The sequence below is a fragment of the Varroa destructor genome, unplaced genomic scaffold (assembly GCF_002443255.2).
Source record: "Varroa destructor unplaced genomic scaffold, Vdes_3.0 BEIS01000007.1, whole genome shotgun sequence".
NCBI classification, from domain to species: Eukaryota; Metazoa; Arthropoda; class Arachnida; order Mesostigmata; family Varroidae; genus Varroa; species Varroa destructor.
Window position 1 is genome coordinate 35757135 of NW_019211460.1, and position 26611 is coordinate 35783745.

General features: G+C 41.8%; 1 protein-coding gene and 1 long non-coding RNA gene across 4 annotated transcripts in view; both read left to right on the top strand.

Annotated features, from left to right (window-relative positions):
* The window catches only part of LOC147754646 (uncharacterized), a 65552-nt gene extending 52849 nt beyond the window's left edge, over positions 1-12703 (top strand). Inside the window, exon 4 of the long non-coding RNA XR_015318084.1 lies at positions 7174-12703. This is a non-coding gene — a long non-coding RNA (uncharacterized LOC147754646). The remainder of the gene's footprint in view (positions 1-7173) is intronic.
* A 2506-nt stretch (positions 12704-15209) lies between these two features.
* LOC111253697 (cell adhesion molecule Dscam1-like) overlaps positions 15210-26611 on the top strand; it is an 87221-nt gene continuing 75819 nt past the window's right edge. For all 3 annotated transcript variants that reach the window (XM_022813478.2, XM_022813480.2, XM_022813479.2), the window contains exon 1: positions 15210-16266. In XM_022813478.2, the coding sequence (XP_022669213.1) occupies positions 16044-16266 (223 nt within the window). In that variant the 5' untranslated portion in view covers positions 15210-16043. The remainder of the gene's footprint in view (positions 16267-26611) is intronic.

Below are 26611 nucleotides of genomic sequence, written 5' to 3' on the forward strand. Positions count from 1 at the left end.
CTTTTACATACAAGCTCACGCAGCTCATCTCTCGCTCGGCCATCGGCAGCTTGCGCCACGCCACGGCAAGTCTCACTACTACAGCCATACAGAGCACTGAGTCAGTCAGTCAGTCAGTCAGTCGCTGGCTTCACTAGGCGGCTTCAACGAACGGGGTCATGCCAAGTTACGAGCTGCGAGCAAAGACGCCAGGCGGCATGATTCACTTGCACGAGGTCACAACGCAATTAGACTAAAAGGATATAAGACCCAAACCGTCAGGGTGGCCACTAAGCAGCCGGTCTCCTTCACATCAACCCGTGCTAACACGCACATTCACACAAGTATCGGCTTCTCCACAGCCGAGTTTCGGTTTGTCGTGTCTAGTCTAGGGCATTATGTATTATATGTACAATACTATCGTGCATACATGCCGAGAAAGCAAACGCAGATCGCTCGTGCTATAGCAGGCGCCCTCCTGTGTCTGACGGATGCGCCCAGCGTTTCCTGCCAAACAACGTTAGGCCACTCAGTTAATGCCACTGCCAAGACCTTTCTTGAAACGTTACGTTGAGGAGCGGGTCATCACATCGTGCATTACTTGGATGAGATGACCAAGATGTTAGTGTGTAGATCTCCATTTTGGACGAACCAAGCCACAAACAACTCCATAAAAGGGTTTAGCCAATGATGCGCCTCGCGTTGATAGGTATACTATTAGATCGGTCGGGGTAGAACAACAACAGCAACAGCAGCAGCAGCAGCAATGAAACAGTAGGCCGTGTCTCCCATGCTCTCAGGGAGATTTTAGAGATGTTACATTCAACTCTGCAAGATCTTTGCAGATTTGGCGTTACGAAACGTCGAGATACAGCCCCTGTGCGGCCGGTTTGCGAAATTTCAGGTGCCAATATACGAGGCAGCAAAACAGTCTGATCAGCAACTATTTGAGTACACACTGAATGTATATACGTCTGGCATTGAAAATGTACAGTTACTGCATATTGATATTTTCACCAAGTCATCTTTTACTTATAGTTTAATTGAAATTCAATCAATTATGCTAGGCTAAATGTGTCTAGGCATATTTTTTTTAGGGTTACATCTAATACAGAAATGGTGTAACAATTTCCACGAAATTTGTAGCCGAAACTTCACGCAAATTGTCTAAAAGAACAACAAAAAAAAATTATCTTTATTAACTATATTATTTGTCTATAGTTTGTCGGTGTGCCGCTAATTCGGCTCAATACTATCACGGTATTGCTGGCTAAAGTTAATTTTTCTAAACTTCTACTTTTAGTCTCAGCTTGAGAACAAACAGATATCGATCAGGCGACGGGCCAGCTCTCCATTGACATTATCCAATATTCGTTGCGATCTTAAACCACACGCAACGTCCAACGGAAACTGCTATTCTCAAGATCAACAGAACTTGATGATGCCAGAAAATTGTCTAAAAAAATATTTCTGTCCTACTTTTTTTCAGCTTCGTATACGAGGGTTTTATAACGTAGACACCGAAATTCTCAGCTAATAGAGTGTTTAAAGGTCTGAGGATCTGGGTGATTAAAGGATCTGAAAAGGAAGCTTCGGCCTCAAACGAGATAAGCCTACCTGGCGCGACCGACATCGCCGCGTATCATTACCACCCATCTGTCGTTGTATCACACAAGGTACCGGAATATTTCAGACGCGAATTTGAAGGGAGGTTACTAAAAACGTGCTGGTTACTGGAAACCAATAAGGTTGCTTCGAGCGTTGGGACCGATCCGTTCCGAGTCTCATTTTGCCATTGCATTATCGGTAGCGAAACATCTATTACACGACAGGGAAGCATAAAATGCGACAAGCGACATACTGTATTAATAGATATTTCTTCGTTGGAAACTAGCATACTAAACCCGGTAGTGATTAGGATTAGATTCCGTTAGACTGCCCGTTATTGCACGCATCACAGAATCTTATGGATTCTGTGTTTATCCTATAGAATGCACGAGGTATTTTTTCCAAAAACAATCTCAGCGTAAATTGGTAGATCTCAGCTAGTCTGGCTAGATAATGTCCTTTCCTTCTCTATGAAAATGATTTCTACTTATATAGACGACACGTTAGGGCCCTTCTGTTTTCTCGCATGAGTTGCTTTCCATTAGAATCAAGCACTGAAAGGTAATAACCTACGAGGTTAAAGCATCAGGCTTCAGGTGCATACCAGTACGACGTATTTTCAGGGCCCAATACACTGAGATATATGTAAATCCGGACATAAAAGCAGGTGGCTGCAAGGTATAAGCAACGACCCCGAAAATGTTGCTAATAACTACAGATATCATGAGGATTCCCACGAGGGCACCTCTGGGAATTCTCATGATATCTGTAGCGGGAAGCTTTGACAGAGGCCTGTTACTGTTATATTAGACACTGGAAGTAGACTCGGGTCACGGGGTGTGAGCATCCCGCTTGATAGGGTTAGCAGGGCCTGAAAAAATATATAATACCATTTTTAAGAAGTCATACAAGTTGATGGCTATACAAGCGCAAAACGAGTGGCCTTGAAGCGCTCGTTCTTACCGGCAAGCGGTAAAACATACGCTAGCCGGTGCAAAAAACCGTATAGTATTATGTATAGGACGCTCCAATAAAAGCGGAAGTGCTTAATTCCAGGAAGAACAACGCGTTTTTTGTTTTGATACCGAAATCTTCAATTTTATCATAAAATTGACATGAATCAACGACGCAATTATGTAGAACAGCATGTCTCGTTGGCTTTGCTGGCCCATTTGCACGCTTTCATGTTATATCTCAGTGATATGGCGTATCATCTTATCCTTCGGGGCTTAAGTGGCCATAGACTTGCCGATGTAAATTTTTGACTTCGGAAGTTTTGGAGAAGAAAAAATTGAAAGGCGTCAAATCGCACTATTTAGGAGGCCAAGTTTGCCCACATGAAATACTACATGACCGGAAAACATCTCACGTGATAGTGTAATTCGCGTAATGTGTAGTAAGTAGAACCGTGTTGATTTAACCGTCATTGGCCACCCGTGCCTTTTCGACAGCGTCGAGAGAAAAATGATCTAATGGCGTTTCAAGCCCAAAATCTACGCGTGACAGTAACTCGTTTGAGGTGCGTGCTCTTCTCATCGGTTTTCGTTGCAACGGAGCCATTAAAATGGTAATGGGTCTTGTTGCTAAAGACGATTTTATTAGAAAACTCGACCATTCATCCCTTGTTGTTGGTCATTTGTCAACTGGCGAACGAACCCTCTTTTCTGAATGCGGCGTTCCTAATCTCTGATCAAGCCAAATCTGTTCCAAAAAAATTTGACTGTTTTGCTTTTTTCTTATGTATTGTGTTGTGTATGTATGAATCACATCTATTAGGGTGGCCCTTGTATACACGAAATTTTCCTCATGCATTTTTGTTCAATATAGTCCGGAACTCAATTCGTTACGAATACTCTTTCCGCTATGTACATTAAATTAACATTAGACTTTTCAATTAAATGATGTGTTAAAATTATAAATGTATAGTTTAATTAGTTCTATTTACACGGTGTTTATGAGTAAGTAACTCGCATAAACACTTCTTGTGCGCGTGTGTGTGCCCGCATCGGCCGGTAGATAGAAAAATTAGTTTTACTTAAGCACCTTTTTTGCACAATAGATCAATCTTGATTCAAACCCAAGTTCATTATACGTGCATCCACTCGCTCTCTCTCTCTCTCTCTCTCTCTCTCTCTCTCTCTCTGCGTCGTACAGAATCCCAAGTTTAAGTTCTATCATAGAAGACAGCGTCAGCGCTGTAACACAGAACCATCCCACGAAGTATGAAGCACCATTGTCTTCATAGATGTGTAGCGTTTAACCTCAATATGATTTATTTTCAGTATGTCCTTTCCGACATGGTAACAAAGTAAAGAACTTGCTACTTGAAAAGCCATGCTTGCAAACATCTCTAAAAAGTAAGCTGTGACTGCTCCTAATTATTGATTTGCATTGTATTCGTGTCGGAGCGATGCGTCATCCATCTATGAATGAAATGAACAATCTGCCTCTTAACAAATGTATTTAATCTACGGTATCAGGTTTTGTAACCCAGTGATGTGCAACCATGTTCATTCGTAACATGGAGCGCGTTGGAGAAGTCTTTTCTAGAAGAATGCACAGATACTTTCTTTCATGAGAAAGAAACGCGATAAAAGTTTGATCGAAACTACCCGAGGAGGAAGGACTCAAGTTATGCCATCCACCAGAAAAAAAATTGCTTACTTTGTAAACACACTAGACGTTATTTAGTTTTGGTCGCTTCCCACACATTTCCATACAAACGACCCACCCACGTGAAATGGAGCATAGACGAAAGCCTACTTTTCGAGAGAAAATTATATTATCCTGACCGGCTTCTACAGATAAATTCTATATTGTAGAAAATGATGAACATCTGACACTGATAAGCCAAAGACTGACATATCAATCTGGATGCGTGCATATTGCACACATAACAGAGTATTTCTGCTCAACATGCACATGCGTCCTTTACCTGTAAGAGCTTTACCTCAAGCTAGGACTATTTTATATCTATTATTAACTGATTGTGGCGTTTATATAGCATATAAACATCAAGCTTCTAAAAATGCTGGGCTTGCTGAATGGAATGGCTGTGTATGGCGACAATGGCGATGACGCTAGCGGCTGCCCTCGCGAATATTCCCGGCGTCATCCTACGCCACCAACATCGCGTCTCCTCCGCACCACTCGTTTGGCTTATCTTCTTTGAAATCTGCATCGAGCCTCATCGCGCCTTCAACGAGTGGCCAAATACCAAGAGTGCTTTAGGGGATTTGCTGGTTCGATAGACACAATCCTATCTTCTTTCCTATATTCGTTCTTTTTCCTCTTCCCGTGCAGCCTCCTCCCCTCGCCCAACGGTCGTCTGCAGGCCGCAGCGTGAGGCGGCTTCACCCGCGTTTCACATCGCCAAGTATCTCCATCAATCTTTCCGTAAAGTGTGATCCAGAGCAAGTCTTCGCCTTTGGCTACTTCGTGAATTTTCATCCCACCCTGGATCGCTAGGTCCATTCTGAATTGTACCCTCAACCCAGGATACTACGAGCTTGAGGAGCAAGGTTAGGATATCCGATGATCTTCGCCTGAGTGGAGTCGCCGAAGGAGATGGCCAGACAAATAGAGATGCTTCCAGCGTTGCCCCGCAGCCAACCAATGAGACAGTGCTGCACAAAGAGTCTGTAAGACGCTGTCGTGTTACGATTCCAGTTCTTTTCATTCTAAATATCCTTTTGTCTTCTTCTTTCGCCCACTTTCCTTCTATCCCTTTTCTTTTTAAAGAGGTTTATGACGCCCAGAAGAAACGAGGCGGAACCAGCAGTTTGTGAGCGTTTTGTATTCATACATTATTTTACGATGTTTCAATTCTAATCACTGTTAAGTATTGCGTAGATCTTACCATAACGAAAAGGGACGACTGTGAGAAAATAGAGGCGTGAACTTCTCGGACAACTGTATAACGGTAGTAAATAAAATATTTCTTAGGGAGTTTAACAGTGCGTCTCAGTCATGCTTGCGCAGACTTGGCTGGCCAATATTGAATTAAAGATATGTCCGACATTATCAAATCTGGTTTGTTTTTAACCTAAGTTTTCGTAACTTACCCGCCCAAATTATGAGTTCCAACGAATTACAGCGCATAATTTTTATTTAAAAAAATATAAGCATGAAACAGTTGATCGAAGGAGTAGACAAGTTACCGTGAGCTAAGTAGAGACACGCGATACCCTGTTTGCGTTTACGTACACAATGTAGTCCTGCAAAGAGATAGGGAGTGCCTGAAAACTGAATGATTTCAATATCTGTCCCTCGAATGCTGCGCAAATACTGTTTGGAACAGGTGTATCTGCAAATAAAGCAAATTTGATTTGCAATAAAGGGCGTGCGACATACAATGATGATAGCCCACGATCCCTAGCTAGTATTGCCAGATACGCACGTCTGTTTCGACGTACGTACATGTCATATATACTTAGTATATATATATATATACTTTAGTATTATACATGAGTCAAAATCTGGGTCGTGCAATGGAAGACACTTGGGTCGTATTTTTTGCCTAACCCAATGAATCTTTACTTATATACGCTACGCTTTATTTAGCCTTAGAGTCGATCGATAACGCCCGCAGCAAGGAACAGCACAAATCGAACGCATCCACGCCGATCATTGTAATGTATACCCATACTTATGCGTAAAGTGATAATAAATAGCGACGGGTGCGTAGGTGCGCAATTCGCGACGAACCTGTTACGCCATGAAGAATAATCTTTTGAGTCTCCGCCAGTATTAACAAATCGCTTAGCCTAAATATCATTCTATCGTAACATACCTATAGAGCACAGAAAAAACGTAAACACTGCAAGTCAGCTAAAGCGTCATAAGATAATTTGTTTAGACTTGAACTTGACAGTTGAAAAGTTATCCACGGCCAATCACCTATGACCTACGCTAGTTAGTATGAACATCCCTTTTCAATAAAGAAATCTATTTTTTTTTAAAGATTTTACAAAAGCTTACTTACATTGTTAGAAGTCAATAGAAAAAATAGGCTTGCGTTGCCATATTTGAGTAAACGGTACGTAAAAAGTATACTTATTTATTATAAAGCATCCATGGGCGTAAGTAAACGGCGTGTTTACGTCCTTAAATGGAGATGTCTTCACTCAATTTGTTTATGTCTAATATAGAATAGGTAAACGAACAGCAAATACCCACAGTTATACAGTACATATCTGGAGGCGCATCTAAACGCAGTGCACCCTACATGGTGCATTTGTGTTTTATGTTGCATTAGAAAATATCATATAATGCATCTGCTGGGCTAAACACATAGAATAATCCTAATAAAAATTTCCGAGATAATAGAAAGGCATCGATTGAAGTTCACTGCATTCTCCTGTTAAACGTTTCAGTGCCAATTCGCTCTTAAGTTTTTTTTGTTTGTTAACTTCGCAGAATTGTCCATTAAATCACTTAAGGCTCATTTCACGAAAACGAATTATATGAAACGTTCTCGTACCAAACAACGTAAATACAAAACCCGGCTTGATATTTTCCATACATGCTGCGTAACTAATAAGGAAATATGACGCATAACTTATCGGTTTTATCTATTCGTTCCAGTTGTCGACGGACTTGCGACCCCCTATCGAAAGCGGTGCGACATAGCTGCTTGCATATCAGATTTTGAGGGAGGCCGCCATCTGATCCACCTCGCCTGAATTTCGCAGGTTTTGGAGCTCTCACAAGCTGCTTGCCCGGGAACTTCGTGGATGACAAGGGCAGGTGTAAAAGGCCTCGTGGACACATAGCGTCTAATCTGCTTTGAATCCGCCCTCGCGAACCAGCGCGATTTGTCGTCTCCACCCTCTCTCTCTCTTTGTCTTCTTCTATCTCCCCGGTGGGTTCGTTCTGTTTACGCGTCATTAGCTTCAGCCACCGTCATACTCTGGCCTGAGGCTATTCTTCTTCAAGGTGAAACACTTCCTCCTCTTCATCCTCTCCCTTCTAGACGGCTCTAGCTTTCCCATAGCCGTCGGCCTGGCAGCGAGAGTATCCGACTCTTCGGACTTCGTCGCCCTTCTTTCGGACCAGAGGTTCGACTACATCCGCCGGTTGCAGTACTCACACTCGCACCGTGTCACAGACACCCAGCTACAGGGCAGCGAAAGGACATCGGAGCTCAAGATTGAAGCCAAGTGTCGAGTGAACGCGGTACCTTCCTTCAGCACGTCCTAACGTCCGGTTTTCCCTCTTTGAATAATGTATAATGAGCCACTGGGAAGCTGGAAGGCAGTAGACAGGCCAAGCACAGACGGTACAATGTGCACTCGTGATTCACAGAAGGTGGCCCTCAATGTTACATTTGACTGAATTGACGTGATGTCAAAATCTAATTTGCTTAACGAATGTTATATGATTAGTTATAGTTAATTTCTATTAGAAGCCTCAGTCAAATAGCGATCAGAATTACCATTTTTTAGGAATTATTATCGCCTATTAAGTAACGCTTCTCATAATAAACTAGAGGGTGTCCCATTACGACAAAAGTTTACAATTTCCGAAAAAAATCATTGAGATATATGTATCCAAGGCGTGGCTAAAAAATAGTGACGTGTATTTCGGGCCTGAACATTACAAGTTAGTGTAACTTCTCTTCAGTTGTAAACATAAAAAATCGCTATCAACTAGCGCCCATACTGTGGTAGTATGAACCAATTAGAAAGAATCTATAGTTGACCGTTAGTCTGATAAAAAATGTCACAAATAGTATATGGAACGATTTTTGCAGCTTGTTTGGGGTGTTTGTATCATCAATAGGTTTACACTTTTTGAAGTAGCTGGGAAAGTAGCGTAAGTTACTTTATTACTATGTGAATAAGCGTTTTCTTATTAGCCAGTAACTTATCGATAGGGCTTTGTCGAGGGCTATAATTGGAGATTAGTTTAAAATAAAATTAAACAAGAAAATATTACGACTTATCTTGCACTTGCGTCTATACTGTGGTTCGAGCATCTGAAGTATAACACTTACGAATTCTGAGGAATCCGAAGTTAAAAACCGAAAAAAAATGCAATATTTACTGTGCAGTAATTATTATGCTTCCGAGTCATGCTTTAACAAACGTCGTGGCCTGTGTAAGGATATATTAGGGTTCTTGGGCATAAGACGAGGGCATGTAAACGATTTAACAATATTTAATCGGAAACTTCCTTTCAAAAAGCAAGAACTTGGCAGTCAATGTAATTTCGTATTAAGCCTGGATTGAGTTGACATACCTTCCAGGTTTAGGTAGACCACGACCTAAATACGGTCGATCGTAATCACTCAGTCAGTGTAATAGGCGTTTTGCATTCCAAATACCATTATTGTCTATGTAGGCATGTAATATTTAGATCTGATCTGATGTCGTATACATATATATGTATATAGATGATCATCGTAGATAAATAATCAACGTTCTGTTTATGATATCCAAATATGTCTCAATAGTGCCAGGAAAATGCGATGTAGGCTGCTTATAACCTCGGCGAAGCCCTTTGTCATTCTTTGTGTGGAGCCTATGTTCGCTCTAGATTGGGCCACCTGGAATGCCCCTATGGGAGCTATAGCCGGCAACCATAACAGCTAGGCGGAGATATTATTTGCTGTAGGATGGGCAGTATCGAAGCAATGGGGTGCGCTAGCTGAGAGAACGGTGGAGAACGGTCGAAGCGGGAGTGAATAGTTCTTTTTTTCTAGATCTCACTTGCCTGCTTTATTGTAGGCCGCTTGGACGAACGGACGCTCCATTGGTCGGTTCGTCCGTTGCTAGTCGCCGCGGCGGGCTGACGATGATGATTGCCATGGGGCTCGTGGTTTGTCGCTTCCGCCGCGGCGAGCCAAGCTGGTGGCCATAGTGTACACACGCACTTCGCAAAGGCACCCCGCTAAAGACAGAAAAAGAGCTTGCGATGGGTTATACATACGATGGGCGACAGCGAGTAGTAACTTGGTGCTTAGCCTTGGACAATATCGCAAGACGGAGTATGATGCTTGTTCAAAGAGCCCCTATTGTCTTGCCTGCTCTCAGCAGTGGTCAGTATGGCTCGTCCCGTGTTATTCTTACTATCCCTTAATCTCCAACTTTCTAACAACCGCCCTGTACCACACCAGTCCGTGCCCTCATTTTCTCTCCTCTCGCCTAAAAGCAGCAGAACATCTTTTGCCAGTCAGTCAGTCAGTCGACCCACTAGAGGTCGCCTCTGCCCTTGTACTCCTCGACCATGCGTTGTCTTTTGCGTTACATTACGACTGCTACCGCCACCAAGCAACAAAAGCAATAGCAAAGCAGAAGCCCAGTAAGTAAGTTGACCCACAGTAGGCAAACCAACAGTGCACATCGCTAAGCTTACCCGGAAGATCTGCGTAGGTCCAGTTGTGCCCCCTGTCGGAGAGCCGTATAAGCGACATTCAGTCGATTGCCGTCAGTTTGTAGCTACCGGCAGCAACAGCGAGCGGATGGACAGATAGACAAAGTGGTAGACATTCGTGACAGCAGCCCCAGCAGTAGCGGGGGCGGTGGCGGCCTCAGCAGCAGCAATAGTAACAACGAGGAGACCCCGGATTGGGAGCTGCTGCTAGTGCCGCCTCAGGCTTCCGCGAAATCTTAGGCATATCGTTCATTGGTCCGCTGCCATCGTCTTTTGCCCAAGGGACAGATAGAAATGAGTGGCCACTTATGAAGCACAAGCCAAAGGCGAAGCGAAGAAAAAAAGGAAACACATTCTCGTAGGGGAAGACAACAGTACCTCCACGTCCTTCGGTACCGACCGACGGACGTTTGTCCGTCCGCGTAGCCTAGCATGAAAAGCGGAACACAACAAACGATCTTTTCTTAGGCCACCTCTGGTGGGTTTGGGTTGTTCCAGTGGCAGCAAAGCTCTGTGGCCTAAGGTCTGACCTCGGCTCGCTCTCATTTATCGCCATCTCTTCTCCTTGTGTTTTTGTCCTTCGAGAAGCCCTGTGGGACGACGCTTAGGAATGCCCGGCAGGGGCCGACTAGTGGACGACTAAGCAGGCGGTATGCTGCCGAAACTGTTCCATAGCCGTTTGAATGATCTCCACATATACCCAGACAATTGAACGAGAGCCAGGGAGCCCAATAGCCGGAGAAATGGCACTTCTGAGGAATCCCGGCGATCGGAGCCAGGGGGGGCTTCTTTCTTCGGCCTTTCTCTAACTCGATCGCTGACATAATTGAAATGGTAGTAGACAGGCCTGATAAGAAATTGCACTCCTCTATTATGACCAGAAGCACATAACGACAGCGAAGCACAGCATGTGACTATGTTTTATCGAATAAATATTTTATCATTTATTACAAATCGGATACGAGGCAAACAATTAGCAGTTAACTGAGCAACTAATTTATTGTCGGCGAAGAGATCGGCACACGTTATAATGAAGACATACTTTAAGCAAGAATTTCGTTTCCCTAACAATTACTGCCTTTCGATGTACGTTCTAATCTGTTTGACAGACTGAGCACGCCTGATTGACTTTGACCGTGGTACTAACCTAACCAATGTTTTAAAACAACAAAATTCTGTCTTTGTTGGCGGTGGAAGTTGGCTAAAAGAGAGCTCGCTAAATAATAGCTATATTATATGTTTAGATAACATAGATAGATGTCTATGTAATCAAAGCTCGGTTTCATATCGTAATTATTAAAAGGTTGATTTTCTAATGAAAAATAAATAAAGTTCCTGTACTCGTAATTAAATAAATTTATTAAGTAAGCTAATCAAGCAGACAGCCAAAGTACGGTAAATGTACGGTAAAAAGTACGGTAAAGTATCCCGCATGTTTGCATTAACCGCCTTATCTCATATTGGTTACGCCACGAGTATCCTACGCGATGTGTTAAATAAAATTAGTTTACTTTCGGTGTATGGTTTTAGTAATTAATGTTTTGCTAGAAATAAACTCACTTCTTAAAAATGGCGGGGGAGTATAGAGCCAACCGTGAAAACCCTTGCGATGCATCATCGAACAGATGCTGGACAATGACTGGACTCTAACGGCAAATTATATTATTATCTCTCTTTCATGATATTATTTTCGAAGTAAACATAACATGTGTTCACAACAAGAAGGCTTCGCAGGCGATCTTGCTTGTACTAATCATGTGCTACGCAGCAGTGTGTAGATAAAAGGGTAAGAGAAGCAAGGAAATACGGAGAGCTGGGGCATACTTAGGAGACCTCGTGGGGCAAGCAGCATCAGGATCAGCAAACCGAACATAACTAAATAAATTGCTGCAGACAACGTGGAGCAAAAGCAGAAAATCGGAAACGTTAGCAATGAAGCTAAATTACCGTCATGACGTCGTCATGTGCTGCTGCTGCTGCTTTTCCTCATACGGCAAGAGCTAGTCAAGGCCATTTGAGGCTTCTCCGGGGCTTCTACCACCCATCTACATTACCCTCACAAATGGTACTTGTACGCCTGCTAACAAAATCACATAGTGAAGGCTTCAGGGCGATATACGATAAGCTGCAGGTGCAGGTACTGCGATTGTTTCAAAAGTCCCAAAACTGCTGTGTTTAATATATTACAGTGAAATGTTCCTGTTGTGTGATAGAGTATAAGTTCTATAACAGTTGATTAGATGAAGTTTTTCAAGAGGTTCTTTTCTTCAACTTCTCAGAAAAACAATCTATCTATACTTGTTTCTATGACACATATGAATGATGTAAGAAATTAACCAAATAAATAGTATTCCTTTCGGGAGTTAACCGGATATATATGTACAATATATGTGCATCTTTTTTAAACGACCAGCAGCTTAGCCCGATTGCAATGTATATATATCATATGTAAACAATGACGCTTTCAATTCATTTCATAGGGTAATAAAGACTGCCAGATTGTCTGTAAAAGTATAAACAATTCTTGCGATAGCACTTTGCAGTTTTTGTTCTGAGGTAATTTTCGCTTTTGCTAGAAAACGGTTTAAAAAACACCATATGGCTTGCGCTAAGTAATCGCATCATAACGTAATAGTAAGCTATGATTATAATTTCACGTATTATTACTAATATTGGTTGATTTTATCGAATTTAACAAAATTGTTATGTAATAACAGAATAAACCACAGTTTCCGCGTCATTTATTGTCTCAGTTTATATAATAGAACATTCGTTGTTAAGTTATTCACGGTATAACATCTTTCAGTTCTAACATTACCCGAGTAGATACTAGAGTTAACTTATATGTATAAATCGCTCAAAGCTGCAGAATCGTGCTATTTTTAGTCATGACAAGCGGGCCGATTTGTTATAATTATTGCATAGCTCTTGCCGTGTGTCCCGCGAGTTTTCAACTATTCGAGGAAGTGATATAGTGGCAATTTTTTCTATTTATTTTATCAGAATTAGTCGACACCAGTGAAAATACTTAGAGTTTTAATATTCAATAATTCGATTCTGTAAAGTTTTTTTTTCAAATGATCACAAAAACATATTTCTTATGAAAGCAATTGTATCATAACTGAAATTTATATATCTCTTTTCATTCGATTAAATGTTTGACTTTACTTCGCCAAAATGGTTTCAAAAAACTTATCTATCCAAGTTCCGAGGCCTATGTTATTTGCAAAAACTTTGCTGCCCATTTTTGCTCTATTTATTCGATAAAAAGAACAATAGGTTCTTCCCCTAGTCGGCCCAAGTTCAGGATAATAAAGAGGATGTTGAAAAATCTCTTATTCTAGTTGTTGCACGTCAATTTTTACAGGTTTTTCTTTTCATATATTGCCTGGGGTCGTCCTAAAGCAAAATGAGTGGACCCTTTGAATTCTTTCTTGTGAGTAAGCTCGTTCCCCCGATATAAGTGGACTAGGCACAAACGCTGATCAATGGTCTCGCCTTTTTTAAACATTTTCTAGAGTGTCACACCTCCACAGTCCGAACACACACACATGGATCACGCTGTTCTTTGGCTGAAGAACCTGTTCAGGTTTAAGGTCTGTCACTTACAACGACCAATGCTTTTTTATCCTTTATATTGGCTTAGAGACATTATTCGTAGTTTCTAGTAAAGATTCTACATGAAGATATGTCAACGTGAAAGCATGTTGCACGGTACCGGACCCTGAGCGCCAATCGCAAGCCGATTTAGCTTGTTCACTTGGGTTAGGATTTGGGCAGGGCAGGCGCCCACGTTTTAAGGGAACCCTATTGCATAAGAATGAGAAAAATTGTGTCACTCCCACTTTCTATCTCCACTGCCAATACCCGGCCTGACCAACAGCGTCCCCCCCTCCCCCCAAAAAAGCCCTCAAACAGTCTTCACCGAAATTTGGCGGTCAATAAAATTTATATTACCATTTCTTAAATTCACAAATGATTCCCAAGCAGTTTGGTCGGCAATCGCGTCTTCTCCGTTTTCAGCCAAACTAATGTTCCAGATAGCAGCTTCAGGACCAGTTTCAGCTCTTTGAAGTGTGTGGAAATCGTTGAAAAACAGTGTCGAACATTTATTTTTTTGCCCGTGTAGAACGTCCGTTCTTCAAGGCTTAGCATGATACACGAGTTCTTTTTCATGTCGTTATTATAAATACAGTTAGAATAGCAGCGGTTTGCACAGAGCCGTAGAATCAGCATGGAAAGAGGAGGAATCTGAGCACTCATATCTCTAATCAGCTGATCAGTCAAAGCAAAGGCTATTCGTGTGTCGAAGCTCAGCAATGAAGGCAAGCGCTATACGCAAATATAATACATCTATCTTTCGAGTTTTACATCCAGTATCGTTCGTCGAACAGGTGGCTGGTTCCTGCCAGTAAGAAAATGAACTGTGTGTGTCTATGGCCAAGTTCGAGCCTAGATTACAACCTGTCCCTAAAATTAGCAGGTAGATTCGTTACTCGATAGGCTATCACGGAGACCTTAATAACATTTAAGAAAAAAGTCACTAGTCGTATTTCTGTAAGTTCATCAGGCGAGCTGATAGGCTAACTGGACTTTAAAAGTGAGCCTACCACACAGGTGCGTGAAGCCACTGAAGATGTTCGAATCTAATTAGGTTTTATGCCTGCAGACACTATGGAGCATGTTTTTTATTTTAGTTATTCAGGCTGCTATAGTAGGAATACAATAGTACTAGACTAATTAAACTCTGAACCGTTTCTTTCATGATAGTAATAAATTTAGACATTTTTTTTTCAAAATGGACTTGATATCCCCAAAGGCGTTCTGTCTGTGCCGCTCCGCTGGTAACCCGTAGTTTTTTTTTAAATGAACTAAGGGGATATTCGGCCGTACTTGGCGAAAAGGTTGTCGAAGCTATATTGACGAATGTGCCCTGCTTAGGAAAAAATATATTGTTATGTAGAGGTAAAGCCGCAAATTCGTCTACAATTTTAATGGATGAAGGGATGAGAAAGGGTAGGAGCTACAGGAGTCAGCTCTTATCCGGTTGTTCTAAATAGCGCTTTAAGGCGAGGGCCATATCCAGCGAATAGGGCCTTGGCAGCTTTTGCGAGCTTTAGCCCGCTCCTCCGACCTCTGTTAGACTTTAGAAGAGGAAGGCCAAATAGGAAAGGGTCAGGCCATGGAAGCGCCCCCTGGTCCTGACTGTGCGTTCCGATCTAGGACCTCCTCAGTCGGCTCTCGTGTTCTATGGGGTGGAGCCGCGCGTAGTGTCGTCTGCTGCGGCTAAAATTAAAATAGGAACAATTCTAAAAGTTTGTAGCATTTGTGCGTCTAGTATGTGATTCTCGTTTGAGGATACTTCCTGATCGAGGTTACTGATATCATTTGTACAGTGACTATATCCGCCCAATTCTGCAGTCTTTGGTTTTGTTGGGATCGATAGGATCCACATCTGTCGACGCTGTTCTGTTTTTATACATATGATCTTTCTACTGTTGATATGATGACGGCTGTTAGCGTTGTACTGAGTGCATTCGTTGTTAGTTTTGCGTATTTATAATCATCAAATTCAACGTGGTAGTTTTTGATCTACGTAATCCGTTTCGTAGTGGTGGTGGCGCAGTTGTAGTATCGTTGTTGTTGTTGTTGTTGTGGTGGTGGTCGTTGCTATTGTTGTTTAAAGTGTGCGTGTTCTTCTATTCTGTGCGCTTTGTTTGTTAATTGGGAGACAATGACGTTTTATGTAGTGGAGCCTCTGAGGGTGTCTGCGCCACTACTGTGTGACAATATGCAGCTGCAGTGCAACGCCACTGGATAACAAACTCCAACGGATAACCTATTTCTAGCACGCCAGCATAAAAACTATTAGCACTGCTGCTAGAAACTGGTGTTACTTTTTGCTTGTTGTTGTCAGTACACATACGGGGTGTATCCGTACCTCACACGATACGACCCCATATCTGCCGATCGTCACTATACTTCGATGACTCGGGGAGCCAACAAACGTCACATAACGGATTGTGTTACGATGTTGCCTCCGTGAACGAGGATGCCCATCTGCTGCTATTGGATTGCAGATGGTATCAACCATGCACCACTATTCCTCCTTCACCTGCGAAATTCGACGACTGTCAACAACAGTGTACGAGACAGCGAGGAGCAAATCGAACACGTCGCCGTCTTCCAATCTTCTCCAATTATTTTGCAGGTCGCAAACTCAGTATCGTCATGGCAGCCGACCATGTTACTGGGCATGCCTTCGCTTCATCACACTGCTCGGAGCGGCCTTTATCATTACGGGTAGGTGTTGTAGCTCGGTGTTGTACGACATATATAAATACTATCTATGCATATTTTCTACAAAATTTAAAGCCCTCATCGGCTGCGAGGTGCTGTCATCAAATTAGATATATGAGGTAGTGCAGCTCATCGGTGTGTACAAGCCAACAAAGTGTATCAAATTTTCTACTTTGTTCAACAACATTATTTTCTAGAATATATTTATCAATTATCTTCTTGATAGAAAAAATCTAGGGCAAAAATTATTCGGTACTGTGCTTCCGCTTTTATTTATGAATCAAACTCTAAACATTACTTGCGGTGAAGAAGATCGGCAACCGAGCAAACATACTTGTTTTACATTTTACAAAAAGGGTGTGCCGATGTTTGCTTATCCAGAACAAGGATTTTTGGAATCCCTTTAGCAGAAATTTCATATTTGTTTGTTCCTATATTTAAACCCGCACACACAACCGAAATATGATAATTTTCTGTAGTCCCATACATTGCACATATGGTTACTTCTAGGAAAACAAAATATCTCCCTGTACATAATCGATAATGCGATTTATTTCATAAGTGAACAAACAATTACGGACTGGAGCCTGAAGAACAGGCCGTGGCAAATGGTCCTAAGCTTGCTGCGAGCGAACATGATTGTGATATTTCTTTACTGATAGTTGTGCAACTGCGCCCATTTCTCACGAACATTACCACCCACAAAGCCAAGATCCTCCTTTCTGACGAAAGTATATGCCCGTAGAATCACATTAGCATTTCTATAAGCGTCACCTTTTCTACAGGTTACTATGATCGTGATCGACATTTAACAGCTACAGTTGCTGGGTCAAGCTTGCCTTAAGCAGAATGTGCTATATCATAGGAGTTCTTGTATGACCGTACAAGCCCTATTTCGAATACTCTGAGAAACTGAATTTATCTAATTGTTCCAGTTAGCTACAATGCAAACGTAGTCGTTTACAATGAAATATAACAGATATAAGCGCTATATGATATGCTTTATATGGTAGCTTTATTATGAAAAAGTTCGGTTAAACGAATGGTAAAGTTGTATATGTGCAAACGCATAAGGTAATACTCATCACCAACGCAGCCCAGTTAGCTGCAAAATGTATTTTCGAAAAAATATTTTACTTTTCTGCTATTTTTGCCTTAGGTCTTGTTGTATGCTACAATCTTAGGCAGTGTTTGGTTATGTGCGTTCTTAAAGTTGCTTGCCGGGAACTGCTAGCTCTCACGTCATCAGGAAATGCACCAGGAACACCCAGGAGCTTCATTGCACGATATTCTAGCGCAAAAAATACAATGCACTCTTTAACACAGCCTTTATACAGTAACCTTCAGCCGTTAAGGCCACCTTCTTGCCATACAAACTATACGAGCCAACTCTAGACAGAAACGATTGATAAATTTTGGAAGTGAACTAAGAATTATAATTATTATAAAGTCATTCACAAGTATTTGCGCATGATAGGAGTCTCTGTCCTTCTCGCGATAAGTTATTGGGTTGCAACAAGATCGCTTGGGTCTAATGGATCGAGGAGGAGGCCAGCTGCCGCGGCTAAGAAATGATATGTGTTACAACCGTTTGCCGTTGGCGTGGTGACTTCACTCTAGGTCGAGGGGAACACGTGCGTACCTATACACACTCCCCTAAAAACATAAACGCCACTAACGTAGAGGAAGGAAGTTCACTAGCCGGATCCCCTTCCTTGCTTGCCTGCTGCTAGTTTTGCTGCTCCGACTGATCGTTTGATCATCAGTGTGGATACAGTAAAAATCCTGTATTCTCGTCTGCTTTCCATATATATATATATATATACATATATATATGCGTGTGTAATCCGCCCTATGATTCGTCGCCTTATGCCTTCTTAGTTTCTAAAGTAAGTTAACTATTAAAGAATTAAAAGAAAAATTTTAAAAAAATGCGTCCTGCATGAGCTTAAAAATACCGGTCAATAGAGATGTAATTGAAAGATTATGATTAAATCCTCGACATTAACGGGAGGCGTAACTTGAACTACTTGCGAACTGGGATACCGGTTTATTACACGTATGTGTAAAGAGCTTATACGATTACCTATATGCATACAGATCTATCATATCATATCTTTAATCTGTAATCCTACCTAATCTATTTGTATATTGTATAAGGCGTGTAGAATAGAAATTATTTTACGTTAGACGTAAAGGATCAATCTAGATCTGCCACAATTTATCACTTCAGGACGGTCTGCATTTCAAGGTAAATACGGATACGTATGTATGTCTGTTTAGTCAAGATATTTTGGAAAATTAGATTTCAACATTATGTAGTCTTCCATTAAATATTGTATTAAGTAAAGCGGTTAGTGTACGTAACTTAACGTACGCAGAATTTGCAAAAACTGTGTTAATGCCCGTTTTTTTTTACCAAGTGGTTGAAAAAAACGGGCAGAAACTTGAACAGAGGCGCACATTTTAGATGAAGAGCAGTTTCAGTTTTGCAGGCTAAAGCGGGCTTGAATATAAGTTGTCCTGCTACTGAGTCTTGATTAAACAATAATAAAAGTATCGTTCAACCAAAGGTTAGAAACTACTTAATCGATTCGCAGCTACGAATAAAGTGTAACGTGCGTTGTACGTTATGCGCCGTAGACTCGCATGGTTCTGTGCACACAAGCAGATGAGATCATTGTATCTGGGAAAAGGGACACCAAGTAATAGCAGAAGCACAAATGAGCACCACAGACCTCAGCGTCTATGGTCGAGTACTTGACGCGCATTATGAATGTAAACAACGGTCTCTGCAATATTTAAAAATTTTTGTCATTATTTTATTAATCATATTTTGTTAAGTTATCTTGGCTAATCCTCACATACGCAACTTGACGATATCTATAATATAGCGTGGCTCTAGCGATTAGGCCAATTTGTAGGATACGGAAGACGTGCAAAGAAAGTAATCTTCGACTGCCGAAATATTCCAAACGTCTGTGTTACGAATGTTCCGAGATATTCAGCATAGTTTGTGGACGCGTTTACGCGCGTTACACGCAAAGACGGGTTTGGTTCTGGAGGAGCACAAATTATCCCATCCTATCTCGCGGGGCCATAAGACCACAGGCCAATATAAAACATGGACCCCACTTTGTCGACACCGATAACGTCGCCAGCTACTACCCAAATGTTATGTCCTTACGACTACTATTGTTACCGCTACTACGACCAGCACTACGTCTACGGCTGTGAGTACCATCGAGCCGTCATGAGGTTAGTACGAGCTCCTTCTTCTCGTCTTTGTCGGCGTGGACCTCGTGTACTGACAGCTTGCTGTTCAATTCTTGCTCGAGCAATCCTAGCTAGCACTTTCCTTAACCCTCGTAACGACTCTCATGGCTCGAGCGAGTCATTCTTCCCTTGGGAGAATGCACTTCGGTCGCGCACGTAGATAACCATACGACTCCGTCTAGCAATGGTATAATACAATGCTGAGAGCACTAAGAGAGAGACACGCCATTCGTGCCAGCGCATCCAAACAGTTTTCAGCTTAAGAAAGCCTTGCCTCGAAGTTTTCAGACGTTCGCGATCGCGGTCGCTACAAACGGCGCTGCAGTAGTGTGCTTTCTATTGACTGACTGCCTACATGTAAATGTAGGTAGCTCGTTGAAAACTGCTAGATTTATCCAGGCACCTTTTTCACGATAAGATGTTTCCAGCAGTAGCAGTGCCGGCGGCCGCGGCAGCAGTAGCGCTAGGTCGGATAAGCTAGACATTGAGGCCTGGTTGCGACCGTGCTGCTTGGACGTTTCCGCAAGGACATCTCTGGTTTTTCCGTTTTTCGTGTCGTATGAAGATAGCACGAGCCAACACCGGCCAGCTACCAACAACAACGGTGTGCGTGCTTCTCAACGTGAAAGCTAGAGGCTTTAGAAGTTGTGTCAGAGCCCTAAAAGTCTCGGTCGTTATTGAGGAATGGAGAAATCACATTACCGGCCTCATGGGGCGGGGGGGGGGGGGGGGGTTGCGCTGCATAACCCGCTGATGGGTTTGAAGCAAACGCCTGACCCGCAAGCAATGAAGCTGTGAGGGAAAACCAGACTGCGTGTTTTTTTTGGGCGCTGAACGCTTCTTTTTTCGTGTAGTTCTATTTCTTTGTTGCTCAAAGGACAATGAACGCAGAATGTATAGCCAACCGTTGCCAGTAATGTGTCTGGCCATAGACGTCTAAGCTAATAAGTAAAATGGTCAATACTAACCGAAAAACGTGTTATGTTTTGGTCTTTGTGCCTTCTCCTATGACACATTACATAACAGTGTGCACATTATATCACATAGAATCGAGTTGTGTTAGGCTATTAGAACGATTTAGAAATACAGGCGCGATGACAACATGCCCTATGTTCTAACGCTAGGAATGAATGAAGAAGGAGCCTGTAAGTAAGAATTCGATGCCTTCATAACATGTTAATGGCTCATTTTTTCTGTCTAGCCCTAACATATATTAACATCAACATATTATCAAACGAATATTTTTTCATTGTCTGTATCGTTTTTACGTAATGTGCACTAGCAGCTTCACTGTGTGTTCGTACATGTGGGCGCTAGTGATCACTAACGGATCGCGTACATGAGGGCATGTGAAGGTGCATAGAAATAAATTAGGCGACCACTACTGCCGCCAAGACCATGATGCTGGGAGTTTGCCTCAGCAACGCTGCGCGATTGGAATACTAATCAGAAGTAGCGAAGAGTAAAGGGACGGAATAGGGGGGAATTCAGGCCGAGATAAAACGACCCGTAGACGGCAGCGGCGGCAGATATGAGAGCGGAAATCGTGCTACGAGGCAGGCAGTAAAAACCGCTTACTTCGACCGATCGTCGTCTGCAGGTAGCCAGGCAATGGTTCTAACTCCCCTCTTGAATCGAACCGCGAGACAAACAGGCTTCCATTTAGGCCACAGACTAGATTCACACGCACAAAAGAAGCAGAGCAAGAAACCCATAAGCAGGCCATCTCGAAACACACGCACATCTTCTTCACTCGCTAGCTCAACAGGAGTGATATACTATCAGGACGGGAGAGTGGCTATGTCGAAAAAGTAAATAATCATCCTTATCAAATCAACTGACGATAGTAATAGTAACGACAATTTTATCAGTGGATAATAAATTACGTCGTTTGGTCGACAACTATGTTGAAGTACTTAGCTATATATACGTGTATGCGAAGTTATGTCTTTGAACAAAGGTTACGTTAGTTCATATACTTAGTTTAGGGACACATTCGTAGTAACATACAGCAGTAATATCTAGCTTATTTTGTGCTATAGTTGATATTCAGTGTTTGGTAGGAGTATTAATGCGCTGATCAACGACTATTCAGTCGTAGTAAGAGAAAAATCCTAGAAGTCAGTAAAAAATTGTCCTGACTGCCGTTATCATCGCCTTCACAGAAACTCTTTAGATCTATTAATTTTATGTTGATTTTTTATTTTTAATTAGAAAACTGCTAACTGGCCTCTAAAATATATAATTTTTTTCATTCAATCTCGCACTGCTACCCCAAATTAGGTTAATTTACATTGTATATTTGGCCCAATTACCTGACAGCTTGATATCCTTCTTAACAGTCGTCTAACTAAAGGGTACGCTACTATAATAGTCGTTGAAATTTTTGGACAGGAGACGCTTCGGGACAGAAAAATTTGTTATTTAAGTATCGAAGATTTACATAATAAACAATAAATCGCTACATTCGTGCTGAACGTCGTAAAGTCAGCATCGTACATCTTTGCTTAGCTATTATAAACAATGGTAACGAACACCCCACTGTCCATTCGACTGGCTTGCAGACGTTACCAATATAGGCGAGGCTTTATGGATGACCTTGTTACCCATTTGGTTAATTTTTTTACCATTCATTGTACCATTTTATACATCAAAAGTCATAAATAATCAATAAGTTCCACTGTTAAAGCGGTGAAACTGAAGAGCTTCCCTTAGCTGTTATTTGCCATACGTTTTTGCCTTTGTTAATCGTTCGTTGAACAACAACTGAGAACAACGATCCATGAGCAGTGCAGGCTTAACTCATCGTCATGCATCAATACAAGTTACTCGATTTGCGTAAGGCTACCCTATATTTTACCGTTTTTTATTCCTATAAATAATTACATCATCAAATTATTTCAAGCGCATTACGTAAGAGTGAAGATACCTCGTCTATCATAGAGCCGAAGGGACACTATTAAAAGAACTCACTGGCTGGATTTGAGGCCCCAGTCTGAAGTAACGAATAAACCAAGTTCGAGTGGTGCTCCGTATTCGCAGTTTGCTGATTCGGAACAAAATTCCAGTAGTCATTGTGGCACACAAAGCACTTCTTGCGTTAAATGTCTTACTGAAGTAAATCTTGTAAGTAAGTTAAGGTGGGTGAAACATTTGTGTGTGTTTTATTCGACAAGATATTTGCTAGTACTTGTGAAAGCTAGAATATAGCATATAATAAGTCGATCAAGCTATCAAAATACGATAACGTCTAAGAATAATGATCTATTGTTGATCTGGTTTCAAACCTATAGAAACACAAAAAATCAATCAAATGGTGACGATGATCAGTGAATAGGCTACTTCCAGAGGACAGGGGGAACCATCGAGAGGACAGAGCAATCAATGAAACAAAAACAAGACTTGCTATCTTCGATGACGTGACAGGTGCATGATCAATTTACGGGAAGCGATTAATGAAAGGTGTGATATTTAAGAAAAAATCAGTAGATGATCTAGCAGGGTTTTTCTCGATCCGTCTTTGTACGTCGGCATGCAAGAGCCTTGAATTGGAGGTGTATCCGAATCCAGTAGATAATCCAATTTTGTTATGGTCGGAACAGCGCTAACTAGGTTAAATGAATATTTTATTCCAAACATATACATCAATCACGATTAAGTGAGCCTTACAAAAATGTACCAGTCAAATCACAACAGAACTTAGTTGCGATATTTCTATTAGGTCTGAGCGACCTAATCGTACGTCAGATCAGCATCTCAGCAGATGTCACAAATGAAAACGCTGAGTGCTACCGTAAAAATTGCGACGATCAGGATTCGAGACCTATTGTAGAAGTGCAAACTTGTTGAACACCTTTATCGCTCGTAGTCGAGAGACTATAGGCTTGAAAAAAAAAGTTTGTTAAGCTAATCAGGTAGGCAAATTAATAATGTTTCAAAAAGCCATGCGGCTTCTGTAGGAAAAAAGCTTATATATGCGCAGTTTTATGCAGTTATTGTAAAGTAAGGTCACATAGCGGTCCAAGATAGCCAGAGAAACACAAAGTAAGGTATGATTTTGTCTATGAACTATACAAGTGAAGATCTGTCAGAATCTACAAATGGGTTTCCATAAGAAGAAATGGAAAGGCTAGTTCTGGTTTTTTTGAAATTAGGGTATTCATCGAAGGGAAACTAATTTAAATGAGCTCGATACTGGATTTCATAAATCCACGATGTCACTATTGGATTCCGTACAGCTAACCTCACGGAGCCATGTTATCTGCAAAGCGAATATGACCTTAATTGAGACAAACCGTGAATTAAGCTAAACCACGTTAACTCGTTGAAGTTACAGTGCATCAAATAGAACAACAAGTAAAAACGTTAAAATATAACTTCGTGAGAATGTCACAATTTTCAACATTAAGATAGTAAATAATGACCAGTTGAGATTAACCTCCTTTTCGATTTCGGTTGGCTACTTAAACTCGTTGGCATTGCTCGAGACGGCCGATCTTTAATACAAAACGAAACGTATCTTATTCTCAGTTTAACAGGGAAGCACATTGCAGTGCTATTACAAGGACATCTTCTGTACTATTCAAACCATTGACACGTGAAAATTATGGTGTAATTAGAAGAAAACTGACTAAGGACCTGGGGATGTCAGAGCCTGGAATACCTACATTAAATTATAGTAATACAAAAATTATTTTCTAAAATCTAAGAATTATTAATCAAATGGATAGGAAAACACTATATATATACCAGAGCACAATGGCGGCGATAGACTATTTTGTTTGCAACAGATATTTTTAAATTATCCGCTGGTTCTTCTTTACCCCCATCGTCATTTTTCGGTCACTGCTTCCTAGCCTATTCAAGGCCACCGCGTGCGCATGCTTTTCGTGGTTTAGTCACGCGCTATCTCCCTCATCTGGCTTTATCGAAAGCTTCTTTACCATGCAACTACCTACGTCAAACTTAGCTGAGCGCCATCTCCGTAAGCTCAGCAGCAGCAGCAGCAGCAGCAGCGTTGGGCTAACACTGCCGTCACAGCAGGCAGTCTTCATCACGGCAGGGGCACCAGCAACATGAACTGCTCACAGAAGCGATGCGTTTGCACGGCACTTCAGTTGGTATGCGCACGGTAAAAACGTCAGTGAAGGACACGGCGGTAGCTACGAACGGCACCCCGTTCTTGTTGTTCCTCTTCGTTGTCTTCTTCTTGGGGGGAGGGACGGGTCAGTAGCAAGTAGAAACTCACTCACTCACTACAACTACCGCCGACACCACTAGCAATAGCAACGCAGAGGAAATATAGGTTTCAAGTGGCTCGTTTTCACGCATGGTTGATTAGCCTGCGCCTTGTTCGCCCGTTCCATTGGTATATATACGTAAGCCGACGTCGATAGCATCACGTTACCTCGTAGTGCCATAGCGTAAAAGCAAGTACATATAGTTGTCTACTGCGCGGCGGACGCAGACGGGACGGCCTGAAATCGGCCAACCGGAGTATTTATATATCCATTTATGCTTGTTTTGTGTTCTGATGCCGAAGAAGTTGGGAAACGGTGGCCGGCGGTTGCTTCCCTGACATCTGACGCTGTTGCCGCGATTGCTGGCCATGATGGCCGTTTTGGAGGCGGCAGGGTCTGGCCACATCTATTCAATTCAGTTTGCATCTCTATTCTCTGTCTCCTTATATATATATATATATATGTTTGGTCGAGTATGGCTATTTCCCACATTGTATTGAACGATGCTGACTCGCTGGAAGGAAAGATAGCATATCTCGAAATGCGACAGAAGGGTAAACGAGATAAAAGGGGACAAGCTTCGTGTACGCGTCTGTCGGTCTATATAGATACGCACATCTCTGCACGTGTGTATGTGTTTGCGTATCTTCATGCCTTCGTGTTTCTTCTCCAGTGAAGCGAGCATGTTTGTTTGCCTCAGTGGACATGATCAGCTTCCGCCCCACCAATCGGAGAACGACGTACAACGCTCATCGGAGAAACTCACACTTCCATTCCTGCTGAAGCAGCAGCTCTAGTAGCCAATCCTAATCTTCCATTCTATAAAAAAGACCCCTTTTTCTTTTTCCCCCACTCGGGACATCTATCCACCTCGTCGCCGATTCCTTCGCGATGAGATACTTTCCAAATGTAAAACACAAAAAAATCGATTATTTTCAAACAGAATCGTTATTCAGTGCTACTCTTTATCCACTAGTACCACCCATTGGCTTAAAACGTTTGACCATAAATGACGCGAAATGTATGTCTCACTGGTTTGCAGTTCAGAAAGCATCATGGTGGATATATATATGGGTCTAGACAACATTTCGTGCGTTATGAATTCATAAGTGTTCGTCCATATGTGAAATTTAACTCTCTATAGGTATGAAAACGCCTTAACGTTGAAGACGGAGTTGTCGTCACTTGATTTCAAACGAGATAATGCATACGAAGCGCTTCGTCACTATACCTGCCACCGCAGACATATTTCCTCCAAGTTCTGCAGCGTAAATTACCGTGAGATAAGTTTTTTTTTGACCGTATCACCAGTGTGCCATAAAAAGAGACCTTTTGCCTGCTGTAAGTACTTTTAGCAGTTTTTTTCTTTTACTAGGCAAAGGAGACAAGGATTCACTGCAGGTACGTTGTTGCTAAGAGTGTTAGCGAAGGTTTTTTCATTTTGAGTGATGATAACTTATCTTCCCGTTCGGCTAAACGTCCGTGATGCTAACTGCCCTTGCGCGCTAAGCATGGAACATATAGTACATGAGATTTCAATTTGTGTGATAGCTGCAGTATATAGTTAGTTCACTGATATTGTAATGTCAGCTATAGATATTAATTACTCTTTAGCACCAACGCAGTAGTTTGAAACATAATTTTTATGCCACTGTTCGCACAGCTAGCTAATTTGCTCTGCTTGTTATGCGGCTATTATTGCAGACCAATGAATAGCAGCATAAGGATAATAAGTAAATTAATTACAATGCAATTAGGGCAACAAATCTAGCAGTAGACCCGCAAAGCAAACTGATATTTAAAGGTTGTCCTTATGTAATGTCCTGATTAAT